The 14,609-nt window shown below is 45.9% G+C and overlaps 1 protein-coding gene across 2 annotated transcripts in view; it reads right to left on the reverse strand.

Annotated features, from left to right (window-relative positions):
• Positions 1-14,609, reverse strand: part of AHCYL2 (adenosylhomocysteinase like 2) — a 110,133-nt gene that overhangs the window by 26,802 nt on the left and 68,722 nt on the right. Inside the window, exons 1-2 of one of the 2 annotated variants that reach the window (XM_074828140.1) lie at positions 8,583-8,664; positions 4,588-4,696 (exon numbers count right to left, since the gene is read on the reverse strand). In XM_074828140.1, coding sequence (XP_074684241.1) covers positions 4,588-4,696; positions 8,583-8,636 — 163 coding nt within the window. In that variant the 5' untranslated portion in view covers positions 8,637-8,664. Of the gene's footprint in view, positions 1-4,587; positions 4,697-8,582; positions 8,665-14,609 lie in introns of those variants that run through there. The other variant, XM_074828139.1, reaches the window with a different exon arrangement.

Consider the following 14,609-nt stretch of genomic DNA (forward strand, 5'->3'; position numbering starts at 1 on the left):
GATCTTTTTTAACCCCTCCTCCCTCTTGCTCTTTTGATAAGAGGAAGAAAGATGGCACCACTTCTCTCTGTAGTAAGGAGCCTAGAGGGGATAGCAAACCTACGGTCTCACAGAATCAGATTATGCTTTTTGTTTCAGATGATATATGGCTAACAGGCATGGATGTGCATGTGAATGCAGAATTAATTACAGTTGCTGTCAATAACTGTCTCCCTTTCCTATCAATGTCCTCCAAACTTTGGGTTAGGCAACTAGTCTATGGCAGATGACACACGGAGATTTACTGAAGAGCCCTTCATGGAGTTAGAAATCCCCCTTCCCATTCACTTGGATTACTAAAATCACATGTAGAGTCCGTTTTCGATCCAAGCTGAGAAGAATTAGCCACCACTTCTGTTTCCACTTTATCTGGATCAGGTGAAGAGACCATTTGTGCTGTGTTTTCCTCTGGAATAGGCCCCTATGTGGGAGACCAGACCTCTTTCATCTTCTAGGACTGGCATCAGCAGTCAAAGCAAGACATAAGGCTTGGAGATGGACTAGAAAGCATCACTCTTCTTTCCTTTCTGGAGATAAAGCACCCAGAACATGGGCCCCTTCGTCCAGCTGAGCTCCTCACAACCACCACCTCCTCCTCCTCATCTCTGGCAGGAGCCACACTTTGGGACCCAAATCAGAAGTCTCATCCACATGGTCATCCCCCATTCCTCATGAAAGTGCCCTCACGTTTTTCTCCAAGTCTTTACTCTCCAAATCACGTGGTTCTTCTAAAATGAGCACAAGACCTGACATCAAATTATTTCTTACAGCAGAAGAGGACCACCTTCGTAGAATAGCACTTTCCATGACAGCCTCAGTGAAGTTGGCCAATATTGTGCATTGCTAACGAATGACGTGCATGTGGGAGGGCATCACATATGATGATGAGCTGTTTTGAGAGTTCTTTGAGAAAGAGAGGTCTTTGCTGTCTTGATGATGAGCTCCCTTTCTTCCACACCAGAAAATAACTGGTTGAATATTTATCTAGGAAACATTGCATAGCCAAACTCAACAGCTACTGGCGTTGAGTGATGTGTTGCACGCGTGAGCAAGCTTCTCTCCCAGGCACAGTCTCCAAGAGGGAACCATCTACACCAAACACCCAAGGGAGTTGTTCTACCCAACAATCAGTACAGATTCCCAGCTTTCGACCCCAATTCTGTGCCAAAGGAATTAGGTAGCGGGAAGGGTGAGTGTTTCTTACACAGTGTCATCAGAAGAATTGCGTTGAACCCCTGAGCTTATCACCACCCACCAGTACTCCCAAAAAGCTGCAGCTTTCCAGAGGCATCTGGACCTCAAGTGAAGATTGATACCGAGAGCCCCTTCCAAGAACCTGGAATAAAGGCAAACCACCCTCTACCCAGCACTTCAACAGCTCTATTAACATTTTCACACCAGAAAACCCAAACCAAGGAATTAAACCCTTCACCCTCAGCACGGCCATGGGCTTGCCCGTCCTGCAGCACCCAGCAAGCTGATTACTTTCTCTTCTGGCCTGTGTGAAGCGTTTGAATGATCCCAAGGAAAAAAAGCTTAGCGCTTGCCGCTGTCGGTGTGCCAGGCTCCCTGAGACCCGCTCGGGTCTTAATCCGCTTACGGAGGAGAATTATGCATTGCTGAAATTTCTCTGCAAAGGCTCCATCCTCAGCGGGGTGTGAAAGACAAGTCCGACCCTGCAAACAACACGCTGATGGCAATATAGCTCTGAATTTGTGTTCACAATCCCGCAGCAGCTCTTGAAGGACCAGGAGCCTGGCTTAATAACAAAAGAACACCTTATAGAATACCAAGCTCTTGTGTATCAAGGACTCCCGAAGGAAGAATTAGTTAAAGGAGGATTATTTCCTTGAAGACAGCTAATCTGTGCAGAGGTTTCTTTAAAACCATAGATCTTGGTTCTGGGAGCTGAAAGAAATTTTTTTAAACAAAAAACCCCACCTAGATGGTAGCCAGATTTTCATATGCAGATGGTTCTTTGCTGTTACATATGTATAATATAGGGTAGTGCATATAGCACCATGGTAATTAAACTAATATTGTTAGTGTAGTATAAGAGCATACTAATATATAACAATAAATTTTGCCCTTGCCTTCCTGTAAAATGAAAAACAAGCACAGAAAGGAAAAGATTCCAAGCACCTGTAATCTAGAAATATCCAATTAACTGATGGGACAGACAGTCTCCTAAATATCATCTCAAATCACCCTCAAATTGATTAATGAAAGTTTCATAACAAGGGTTGGCATTCCGTAGAGCCATGTATCATTTTAATATAAATTTTATTATCTCAGAAAACTACAAGAAAACAGCAGCAGGTTTCAGGCACTGTTATCCAGTGGAAAAATTCGGGGAAAATGAGACACCTGCAGCCCGTGTCCTAACCCAGCAAAGACCAGGTCAGAGCCTAAATTCAGCAAAATTTAGCTTTGCTAATATTTTAGATGAGGATCCACTCACATCTGTAGTAGTGGCATCAGTAAGGGCAAAAAAGGGGCAACCTGGCCCTGTTACAGCCCAGCTAAAAAGACAAAGATCGTTTCTTTTCTGTACAATCTTTTGCTAGTTATGAAACAGCATGAGGATAAAGTCAATCGCCTTTAATTAAAGATATTACTGTTCTAATCTCACTTCAGCACCCACGTAACGCGTACGCGGTGCATAATACACAACTCTGAGCGCTTTAGTACCCAACGCGCTGGGCTGAGATAAATCAGCTGATGCCCAAAAATCTTTGTTCGGGCAGGTAACAATTATTTGAGTTTTGCAGAAAGGGAAAGAACAGTTCCTGAAATGTAAAGTGATTTGCCCAGCACAACGTCAAAACATCCCCCTCGACTCCAAAGCTGAGCCGTCAGGTCGGTGCCTTCCCCTGGTTTGCAGGAGCAGATGCTGTTAAACACCATGGCGTGTGCTTGGGCGTATAAACCACCCCCAATGGTGCAGAAAACAATTAATTTTCCTGGTGAGAAAAATTACTCGTTTTAAATGAAGTGGAACAACTACAGAAAACTGGTGGCTTCTGGCAAATATGGATGAGAGACTTTTATGTCTAATTTGAAGAGTCAGATCAGCACAGATTGTTAGGATATTCAGTCTTCGTACTTTACAGCAATCAAAGTTCAACAGTCTTGGCTGTTTTTTCATCACAGAGTCACAGGATGGTTTGGGTTGGAAGGGACCTTAAAGCCCAACCAGTTCCAACCTCCCTGCCCCGGGCAGGGACACCTTCCACTAGCCCAGGTTGTCCAAAGCCCTGTCCAACCTGGCCTTGAACCCTTCCAGGGAGGGGGCAGCCACAGCTTCTCTGGGCAACCTGTGCCAGGGCCTCACCACCCTCATTTCTCCCATTATTGCTTCCAGCAAAGCCCAGTTCATGACACATTGCATCTCGGAGTAGGCTGCTCCACATCACAACTTTGTACATATTTTAGAGACCAGCTGATGATTTTGATTGAACTTTTCCAGTTTTGCTGGGCAGGAAGAGAAAACAACCACTGGCTGTTTGCAGAGATGCTGTTTCCACAACCTTGTGTCAGTAAAACGGCACCGGCACCTCCCATCATTTTGGGCAGAGATACTGGGACGCCTGCCTTCCCACCAAGAATGCCGTGGGGAAATGTCGCTTGGGTTTCACTCACTTCTTCAATCGTGCCCACCACCTCCAAACCTTGGGACCTCTACACACCTCTTACATGTCCAAAGAAGAGCAACGGAGCTGGTGCAGGGTCTGGAGCACAGGTGTGATGGGGAGCGGCTGAGGGAACTGGGGGGGTTTAGTGTGGAGAAGAGGAGGCTGAGGGGAGACCTCATGGCCCTCTGCAACTGCCTGAAAGGAGGGTGCAGAGAGGGGGGATGAGTCTCTTGAGCCAAGAGGGAATGGCCTCAAGCTGTGCCAGGGCAGGGTCAGACTGGCTCTTAGGAAGGATTTCTTTGCAGAAGGGGTTGTTGGGCGTTGGAATGGGCTGCCCAGGGCAGGGGGGGAGTCCCCATCCCTGGAGGGGTTGAAGAGTCGGGTTGACCCAGCGCTGAGGGATCTGGTGGAGTTGGGAACGGTCAGGGTGAGGTTCATGGTTGGGCTGGAGGAGCTTCAAGGGCTTTTCCAACCGAGATGATTCTGGGATTCTGTAATATCTCCTACAAGCCGTTTGCGTGGGAACGCAGCCACTGCAGGGGTGGTGGCTCACCCATGTTGTCCCCATGTGGGTTTATTCAAGGATGGGAAGGGAATACAACATGCAAGCACGAACACAATGGAAGCAGTGTTTTGCTGAGCCTGGAAGAAAAAGGAAGGGGATGAGAGGAGGAAAGCCAACAGCAACTGCACATGAGGGTTGTAAGGAGAGATCGGAAGTGTTAAGAGCATCAGAGTAACTTAATTTTCTATCCAACTATACATGAAGATGAGAAAAAAAGCAAGAACCCTCTCTCCACGCCTTCCTTGCGATGCTACTGACTACACAGCAGATCTGGGAGATCCCCGCACAAAACGTGGGACAAACCCTGGGGTCTGCAGAGCTGCGGTAAGTGCAGCTGGTGGCACACACCTGAGCTGTAGCTGTCTGTCGAGGACTGTGAGATGGAGCGGGAAAGCGAACGGCGGCCAATCTTCGTCGGGCGCTTGTTGAATTCTTGCTTTTGGTCAGCAAACTGGATCTGTTAAATAAAATTAATAGTTCAGTCAGATGTAAAAACCCAACGGTTTGATACAGAAGATCAATCCCCAGAACCCAAAGCCTTGAGTAGACACTGACACCATCTCAGTTACGGGCTAAACTGCAATTCCTATTATTTAATTGGAGACGGGGTACCCTGAATTGCCTACTTCGTTTAATTTACACTCTCCACCAGATGCAGCATCGACACACTCGTCTTTCAAACACCCTGACACTGCTCTTTTAACCACACAAATTAGAAAGTTTCTGTCCCCATTACACACAAACTCTTTTTTTTATTCGTTGCAAGAGAAGCCCCGTTAGGGCAACCCAACATTTGCAGAGCTGATGCGGACACCGACCTATCTCACAACATTTGTTGTGGTGACCAGTATGAGGTGTTCCCTATTTGCTGTACGAAATACAAAAGGCAGAAATAAAACCACTTTGACTAACAAAGATCGCTTCCAGCTGTACTCTATATTAAGGAATGTTTGAGATTAGATACATCAGGGTGTTGTAACTGTTGGGAGCATGGACGCCTGGAGAACACAAGTATTTACCAGTATTGTTTTTAAGAGATGATACAAACCAAGAAATGAAGGATAAGGCATGTAAATGAAGCGATGTGCAGATTGGCCAAGGGTAATTAATCAAGTTGGAGAGAAGGAACCAGTTATCATTTACCAGCGACACCTACAACAACACCTCAGCAGTGGATGTAACACCAGTATGTTGTGGCATTTTGCATCTACCCTCTTTTTTAATGGAGCTCATCTCATTGCAACAAATTGTTCTGGATGACAAATAACAACCTACTCAACCCGAGGTGAAGAATCAAGCCCGTTTCCATTTCAATCACCACCAAGGAATGAAGATTTCAGAGTCCCCGGCAACATCTGCAAAGCCCCAGGACCACCGGTGGGTTTGAGAGCAGCCGAGCACAACCAGGCTCAGCCCAGCCCATGTTACGGCAGCGATAACTGCCAAGCCGACAGAGAAAGATTTATTTTAAGTCAGCCAAGCTGATCTGCTCCCAAAGCATGCAGAGGACAGAAGGGATAAGTAAAGAAGTGTCACTTTTATCTACGCGCTTTTAAGGGGAAAACGGCATTTAACTTCGGTCTTTATAGAAGAACCTCTTTCTCCAAGCTTCGTTTTACTCCTGCCCTTGGTTAAAAGAACAGCAAGAAGGCCAAATACTCAGTATTTCCTACTATAAACTGCCCAAATCCAGGTTTTCACATAAACCAAACATCTGCTGTTACAGATGATTATTAGTGATTTTACAGCAGAAACTCAACCCTTCCGTGCCCCGTTGACGTGCACCTCGGGTTGAATTTAACACTTCCCTGCTCACAGCAGCACCAACCTTCTGCTTGTGACCCCAGAGGGCTTCGAGAGCATCAGACACATTTCAACAGACACTAAAACTGCTCAGAGCCCACCTGCCTTGCCCAAGGGACATGGCGCATCTCAAAACCACACCGGCAGCTCGACAACCCTTTTAATTCTCTTTCTATGTGGCTACTGGGCCATATTTAAGCATTCAGGAAAACAGGTTTATAGTTTTAGGAAATATTTTACCTCCCAATGCTCGTCGCTTTGTAAGACAAGCCTTGATGCTCCCACTATGTTCACGATTCGTGCTAAATCTCAGGGAAATTGGAAACACAACTTCCACTTGCAAAGTTCCTTGGACTTTTCTACAAGCATAAACTGACTTAGTCTGGTACTACGGGGTTAAATATTTACATCTCCAAAATACTGAAAGCCATTAATTGAGGCTATTAACTAACCCCTTAGGGTATTTGGAGAAGTTAGTTTTGTTTAAAGAAGTCATCTAACCAGAAAGAATTTGATCCCGGTTCTGGGAACTCAAATTGAAGCTCAATGGTTTAAGTAGTGGCACTTGACATTGGACTTGAGACGAGCTGGTGATGCTGCAGAGCTGGTACCCTGCTTTTTGGGCCACTAGGTGAAGGAAAAAGGTGATGGGGGTCTCAGGTGGCTAATTCAGAGTCCCCCGTGAACCCAAGTCTGAGCTGGCCTGGGGACAGCCAGCCCAAGCTGCTGGGGAGGAGAGAAAGGACCTGGGAGAGGATTTGCAGCAGCACCTGGGAGCTCTTTTTTTCTTCTGCTAATCTTAAACCAAACAACAGAATGACACCAGATCAGGAAACACACAGAGGAGAAAAAAAATCCACGTCAAACTCATATTACAGTCAAGAGTTGCGCTGCGGATTAACACCTCTGATCCCAGTGGGACGGGGTCTTTGTGCACATATGCCAGTTTTTATACTCCTTTTCTAAGAAGCTGTTGGCCTGAAATAACTTTCTTTTTTTTTTTTTTTTTTTTTTCATTTAAAACAAATCCCTCGACAGCTGAGCAGCTTCATCAAAGCATCAGGTTATTTGTGGGAAACGATGCTCTCGGCAAAGTGAGATAGGCTGGAAGTCTAACAACGGGTGAATAATTCGTATTACAATTAACATTTTCCTTTCCCACATCATCTCTTCAAGGACGTTCAATGCAACTATTTCAAATGTCACAATAATATTGATAATTGCATTCAGAGCTCTCGAAGTACTTCCACATCCAAGACTGATAGTCAAGTACATGCCGGAAAGCAAAATAAATCATGAACCAAATTAGGTAGAACTAGAACTGGACTTCATAATAAGCCCTGCCCTCAATCCCTTTAAGGGTTTAAACCCTTTAAACCCTGCCACAAGCCGGGTTTAGCTTTAGCTGAGCAAGGCACTGACTGCCAAGAGGTGGAAGGAAGCATCAGGAGAGGAGAACGTCGGGAAGGGGCCAGGTCAAGGCTCAGCTCTGCTTTCAGTGAGTGTTGAGACTTCACCAACGTCTTTTGGCTTTATCCTTCGAGCAACAGAGAAAGTGGGCAAGAAAAGATGCTGGAATTTGATTTATTTAAGACATTTATTGTATCCACCTTCACGCAGTGGTAGATTTTGTATCGCATGGACATGTGAAGGGTACAAAGCGCCAGCAGGAATATACCAGTTTCCACATATACCAGGAATGTGCCAGTTTCTACAACACGTCTTTACTTTCGAGTTGAAATCTCAGCAACGCGCACTTGATCCAGCCCGAAGGAGAAAACCAGACCTTGCTTACCCAGACCAAAACTCTGGTTTAAATCCCGACTGAACGGCACAAGGCAACCGACGGCACGACAGGCCGTGTTCCAGCCTGGCTGGAAGGATGGGGACGAGAACAGCGATTTGGTTCCGTGTTGAAGGTAACAGCCAACTTTACACAGGGTAAAGCTCCAAGAAGAGGCTGTGAAGCCTCTGAGAGCTGCAGCTGCTTGGATTTAGGAGTCCAACCTGCTGTGCAGCTACACAAACGCCGCTTCTTTCAGCTTCCAGCAGGAAAAACACAATTCAAGCTGAAAAAACGCACCTCCAGAGGTACAAGGGGTTAATGACTTCTAAATGCAGGTGCGTGCTCATTACATTTCAAATGAGCTATGTCTCACTTCGACCTGGGGTTTCTACCATGAAGAGCCGCTCTACACTACTTCCCTGAGCAACGAAAGTCTCGGCACCTGAGTTTTTCCTGGGCAATCTCCCTGCTCACAAACCCATCGACTCCTCCATCACGGTGCTCCCAAGAACAACCCCAGAGCAACGTGTTTGGCTCAACGCTTCATCGTCTCAAACCTCCTGCTCCTGAGAGAAAATGAAGAGAAGTCCTCGGGAGACTGGGATTTTCTCTAGGCAGGGGGATGCACTCAGCTCCAGAAATAACTGACTGGGAGGAACAACAAGGAAAGGAGGAAAAAGAAAGCGGGGGTAGAGAGAAACAAATGTACTTTTAAATAGAAAAATGATATTACGGTACTAAAGACTGCCCTCACCTGGGCTTTAATCCCCGAATCTCCGTTCACGTTGTACTTCTTCTTGTTCGGCATGACGGCATCCCCGACAGCCCCTCCGCACCGTCTCCCGCCGGGGCAGGGGCTGCCCCCCCATTTATACCTCCCAGCCCCGCCGATCCCGATCCTGCCCGCTCTGGTTTCAGCGGCGGGGTGGAGGGAGAGGGAGGGAGGGAGGGAGGGAGGGAGGGAAGGGGAACCGCTTGGATTTTCAGACTCCCTTTTTTTTTGGCAGGAAAGGACCCCAAGACTTAATGAGGCGTCCCGCCAAACAAGCCCTACTTCTGTTTTATGTTGAATTACAGCGTTTGCCTGACCTCTACACAGTTAGCGGCAGTTTTTAACGTGGCCTGGCTTGTGTGTGCATAACAATAGCTTATTTATATAACCAGAACATTTCCCTGCTCGCTATAATTAACTTGCTAATTAGGCTCTTTTTAACTTGGGTTCTCCCCCCCACTTTCTTTTTCCCCGATGTCAGATGATTACGTTAACAGAACCTCATTAGAAGAAAATTAACTAATGAGCAACTAAAACAACGATGGCATTTGTTAGATGGCAAAGTGTTTTTTAATTATGCTGGTCCCCGCGTCATCCCCCACGGCAGCAAGTGCAGAGAGTCCGTCCTTGGAAGGGTCCAGACTCCAACACCCGTCCTGCTGTTCCCTCATCAGACCATTCCTCTTAGAATCATCACAGAATCGTTTGGGTTGGAAAAGAGCTTAAAGACCATCTAATTCCAACCCCCCTGCCCTGGGCAGGGACACCTTCCACTAGCCCAGGTTGCCCAAAGTCCCGTCCAACCTGGCCTTGAACCCTTCCAGGGAGGGGGCAGCCACAGCTTCTCTGGGCAGCCTGTGCCAGTGTTTCACCACCCTCATCATAAAAAATTTCTTCCTTGTATCTAGTCTCTTCCCACCTTGCAGGTACCTACAGCAGCAGGAAAAGCTGCGGATAACCCCAGAGATGCTCGCGCAGCAGGAGGGTTTGGGGAGCGTGATGCTGTCCTGCCAGTGACTGAGCAGATCTGGTGCAGGGCGATATTTTTTTAAATTTTTATTTAGTGGTTGGAGCTATTATCCAAAGAGTTTTGTCCCTGATAATGTACCCAAGACAATTCCCACAGAAAACCTCACCATTTGCTTCTGAAGAAGGGGGAGCTGGGAAGCAACGAGGCATCGTCGATTGATCTCAACACCAATCCTAACTAAATATGAAAAAAAAGCTGCCCCCAACCGCTGATCTGATATAATACTGCTCTGATTTGAAATAATATTGTTCCTCAGTAGTTGTGACTGTTGTCCGGCATGATGGGGAAACTGCTGCCAGGGAAATATTGCTCTCAGGTGCTCCTCCAAAGAGCTTCTGCAGACCAGCACGTGCCGTGATGGCATTTTACATCTCGGTAGCAAATTGCAAGGAATCCACTAAAAAGAGTAAAAATTCCTGGGCTATATGAAAGCAACGTCTGCTTTGTAAAGGAAAAAAACAGAATTCCCAACTTGAACAAATCTGTAGAGCAACTGGAAGATGGAACTATGGATTATTTCCAATATGGAAATATGTCAGGAAATACGAGACTGGGATCAGCACCATTTGCCTCAACTGATACTACTACTTGTGTTTTCAAGGTAAATTTTTAATTTTTAACATTATTGGTGATCCTTTTCATGCAAAATCCTAAGCGAGATGCTACTTAGTTCACTGTAAGTTAGCTAAATCCTTTAAAGGGGGTATGAAGCTCACCTTGATGGTACCACCAAAGCACAAACAACTTTTCCAGCACATTATCACACCAAGATACTTAAATCAAATTGCTTTTCCTGGGTTAAAAAAAAAAAAAAAAAAGCCTGTTTTTTTCAGTGAAGACTGAGTATGAGACACTAAAATTAAGAACCTCTATTCTATAAAAATGCTAAAAATAAAGCTTTTTCCTGCCCCTCCAGTCCACAGCTCAGGTATCTTCCGCAAGTCGTACATCAGTTGTAATCTGGCTCAATCTTCAAATAAAACCAGGGAGAACTAAGTTCAGTCCTAGTAAAATCCAAGTTACCACTATAATTTAACAAACTATGCACCATTAAAATCTGCTTTTTCATTATGGTTGCAGCCCAATCTTACTGCAGCCTCCCTCTGTGTTTAGCCACGCCGTGTGCTTGTAACATTTTTTACTCTTTTAAAAAATTGCTAAACAAAACCTTAAAATACTGTAACAGCTATAAAATCCCCCATCACTTTTGCAATGTGCAAGAGGAACCACCCTTGTAAATTCTCTGAACTTTTGAATTTTGCGAGCGCAGCGTTTTTGTAGTGCTAGCGTCTTCAATTTATTCTTAGCCATGAAAATTTTTTTTTTTTTAAAGGAACAAAGGGAGAAAACAACAGTTTTCCGTGCAGTTAAGTCACACAAGCTCTCCGGCATTGCTAGCAGCTTGCAAATCCACCTGCAACAAACCTAGGAAATAAAGAGCAAGTTACAGAGCTAATTAAAATCCATCTATGCGCGTACGAAACAGCAGGTCAAATTTGTAGTCTTCAAGAGCCGCCACTACGTGGTTTTTCATGTGACAAACTGTCTGGGGAGTCTTTTCCCAGGGAAAAAACTTCTCATCCATCTCTGATGCCAAGTGATAAAATGAATTTACTCTTTTTTTTTAAAAAAAAAAAAAAGGGTAAAAATCGCAAGAGAAATAAGTTTGTAGCTGTGGCTAGAACGGAGGGGACCGACATGACTGTTTGGATGTTCCACCAGAGCTCAGGGCTTGCAGGTCCCAGAGCAAACCTCCTCCTCCTGCCCTCTCATCCCTATTCATGAAGGAAAAGCTGGTTTCCTCAGCACCCGACCTGCCAAGCCAGATACTTCATCTCCCGCTCCACTTTCCCCCCGTGAAACCGGAGACGTGTACGGAGACACCAGGTGTTGGCGTGTGAAAGGCAACTGAGGAGAGGCCTGCTCGCCCCCCGCGGCATCAGCGATGCCTTCCCCTCGCTGTGCTTGAAATGATCTGCGACCCTCAGCTTCAACAATTCAGGCAGCTTCTCCTCTCCTAATCTGCCTCCTGAGCCTAGATCATATCTCTCCAAGAAAGGGACTGTCCAAACCCATTTATTCCGTAGTTTTGCATGCCTTAAATTAATATGTAATCCTGACAATGCTGCTCACTGAGCCAAAACTTTAACTGGAGCTCAAAGTGTTTAAGATTCCAGTTCTCCAGCCAAAAGGTCACATGGAGACCGACTCTGGGATTAACACACAGGTTTAACCCTTTGGCATCTTCCTTCTGAAGAAACAGCTTGAGGATGTGCAGGTTAAGGCTGATTTTACCTATAGGACTTGGGCGAGAAAGGACGGGAATGAAGAGCCACCCACCCAGGCCAAAGTGGTTTCCAAGTGTGTTAGAAATTCAAGTCATTGATTCTTGAAGACCTCACACCAGCGGTGGAGCCGCCGTGCTCTGAAAACTCTCAGCCCAGCGTATTCTCACTCACGTTCAGCACTGGACTGAGGTTGTGTACAGCGCAAACATCAGACCACAGCCCCAAACACCTCAATTTATTACATTTTACTAGGACTGAGACCGATCTCGATCCTCAGACCTCCAGGACAACTGCTAACGAGGACTGAATCATGGTCCGCGTCTATCAAGCTGTTGCTCTCACGCTAGGGGCTGAGACCCTTAGGTTATCTTTTTTAAAAAATGATCCTCCGTGGCCCACAGCAGAAAACCTGGAGGTAAAACTAAAAGAAACTCTTCCAACACCTTAGCACTCATTGACACAGAGCACACTTCCAAACAGCAGCACCTACATCCAACTCACGGCCAGAATGAGTACGGCTTTCCCCGCTGCTGTAACTGGTGGGAGCAGGAAGGAGAAATCTTAAAAACAAGAAAATAACAAACAACTAAGCCAGGCAGCTCCAGTGGGGACAATGGGAAGGACAAGGAAGAGAGGAACCTTCTCCTTCAGCTGTAGAACAGATCTCTTGGAACACCCCAAGAGCCCCGTGACAAGGCAGGCAAAAGAGGAAACGGTTATTTCCATATCACTTCAACTTGCAATGAAGGGGTAACTTGTGTTTTTAATTATAAATAATTCAAAAAAGTCAGAGGTTAAAAACCCTCACCCTGAGCCAGTGCACCATCTCTAGCAGTAAGGGCATTTATCCTTCATCAGCATCCCACGTGGGCTTACCCCCTCTTCGTATGCGTGATCACAGAATCCCAGAATCATTCAGGTTGGAAAAGCCCCTCGGGATCATCGAGTCCAACCCTCAGCCCCACTCTACAAAGTTCTCCCCTACCCCACATCCCCCAACAGCTCATCCAAACGGCCCTTAAACACACCCAGGGATGGGGACTCCACCCCCTCCCTGGGCAGCCTATTCCACTCTCTCACCACTCTTGCTGGGAAACATTTTTCCTCATGCCCAGTCTGAACCTCCCCTGTTGCAGTTTAAAGCCGTTCCCTCTTGTTCTGTCACTAATTCCCTGGGAGAAGAGACCAGCACCAACCTCTCTACAACGTCCTTTCAGGGAGCTGTAGAGAGTGATGAGGTCTCCCCTCACCTTCTCCTCCTCACACTGAACAGTCCCAGCTCCTTCAATCTCTCCTCACAGGATTTATTCTCCAGGCCCTTCCCCAGCCTCGTTGCCCTCCTCTGCCCTCGCTCCAGCCCCTCGAGATCTCTCTCGTATTGAGGTGCCCAAAACTGGACACAACACTCCAGGTGTGGCCTCACCAGTGCAGAGCACAGGGGGACTATCACCTCCCTGCTTCTGCTGGTCACACCAGTGCTGATACAAGCCAGGATGCCGTTGGCTTTCTTGGCCACCTGGGCACACTGCCGGCTCATGTGATGCTACGACACAACCCAGGAGCACAAGCTTCTCCTCAAAAAACTGTCGGCCATTACAGCAAAAGCCTCTCCTCTGAATTCACCAAGATTACTACTACAGACTACGCAATTAGAGATCATCTAAACCCTCACACAATTGTACCACCTGACATCGCTGAAACCTTCACAAATAAGACACCAAGTCGAAACAGCATTTCTGCCTTGTGCACTCACTGGCTCCAGGATTTCAGAAAACTTTGAAAATTCAGAATTTCCCCTTCTTTTGATCCCATCCTTGTAGGGATGAGAAATTCATGTCCCACAACTGCATACAGAAGTTTCTCCCTGGGTACAAGGGTCACTTTTAAATCCAACTTGTAGATGATTTGAAAAACTGAGGGTTTTACCCACTGAGGGAAATCCTGTGATCCCTAATTTGGCTCGCAGCGGATTAAATGACTTCAGCTCGCGTTGTCGCTCAGGTCTGCAAAACCCCAGATCTCTATCACAGCTCAGATGCAGCTCTGCAAAACCAAAATGGACCTGCTGCACATCTCCTCCCAACCACCCGAGCCACAGAATATGGGAGAACTTGTGTCTTCACCTGCTCTTCTGAGAAGCAGTGGAGAAGGGATTATTATTATTCACTAATTTTTCTAATATTTGGTTATTAGGTTAATAATAATAGGTGTACTGTAGCAAATGTAAGACCTTAGTAAGAACATTAAGACATAAAAGGCTGTTTGAAATAATGACCTTAAAGATAATGAGCATTTTAAAGCTTAGGCTAATTATTTCTTGAAATGTGGTTGTTCACTCCCACGTTGTCCTGAGAAACCACATAAAATGCAAATCAGTCAAGTTAAAATCCTGATTAAAAACATTGCTAGAGGACATAACCCTGAGCCCTTTGTAGGTGGAGTTTGATGCCACAGCAGCTTTAAAGCATCTATAAAATCACGTATCCACGCTGCAAAAGGAAATTGCTATGGCCATAAGAAAAAAAGGGCTATTTAAATAAAGTTTCTGTCATCTCGTCCTGACCCCAGCGGCACTGAATTCATACAGGAGAAAATTACAGGGCAGGACAGATCCACAGAGAGAGGTTTGTTGGTTGTTTTTAAGCAGAACTCCACATTTTTACAAGTAGTACCAAAAAATCCACATTGTAA

The sequence above is a fragment of the Strix aluco genome, chromosome 5 (assembly GCF_031877795.1).
Source record: "Strix aluco isolate bStrAlu1 chromosome 5, bStrAlu1.hap1, whole genome shotgun sequence".
Lineage (NCBI taxonomy): Eukaryota > Metazoa > Chordata > Aves > Strigiformes > Strigidae > Strix > Strix aluco.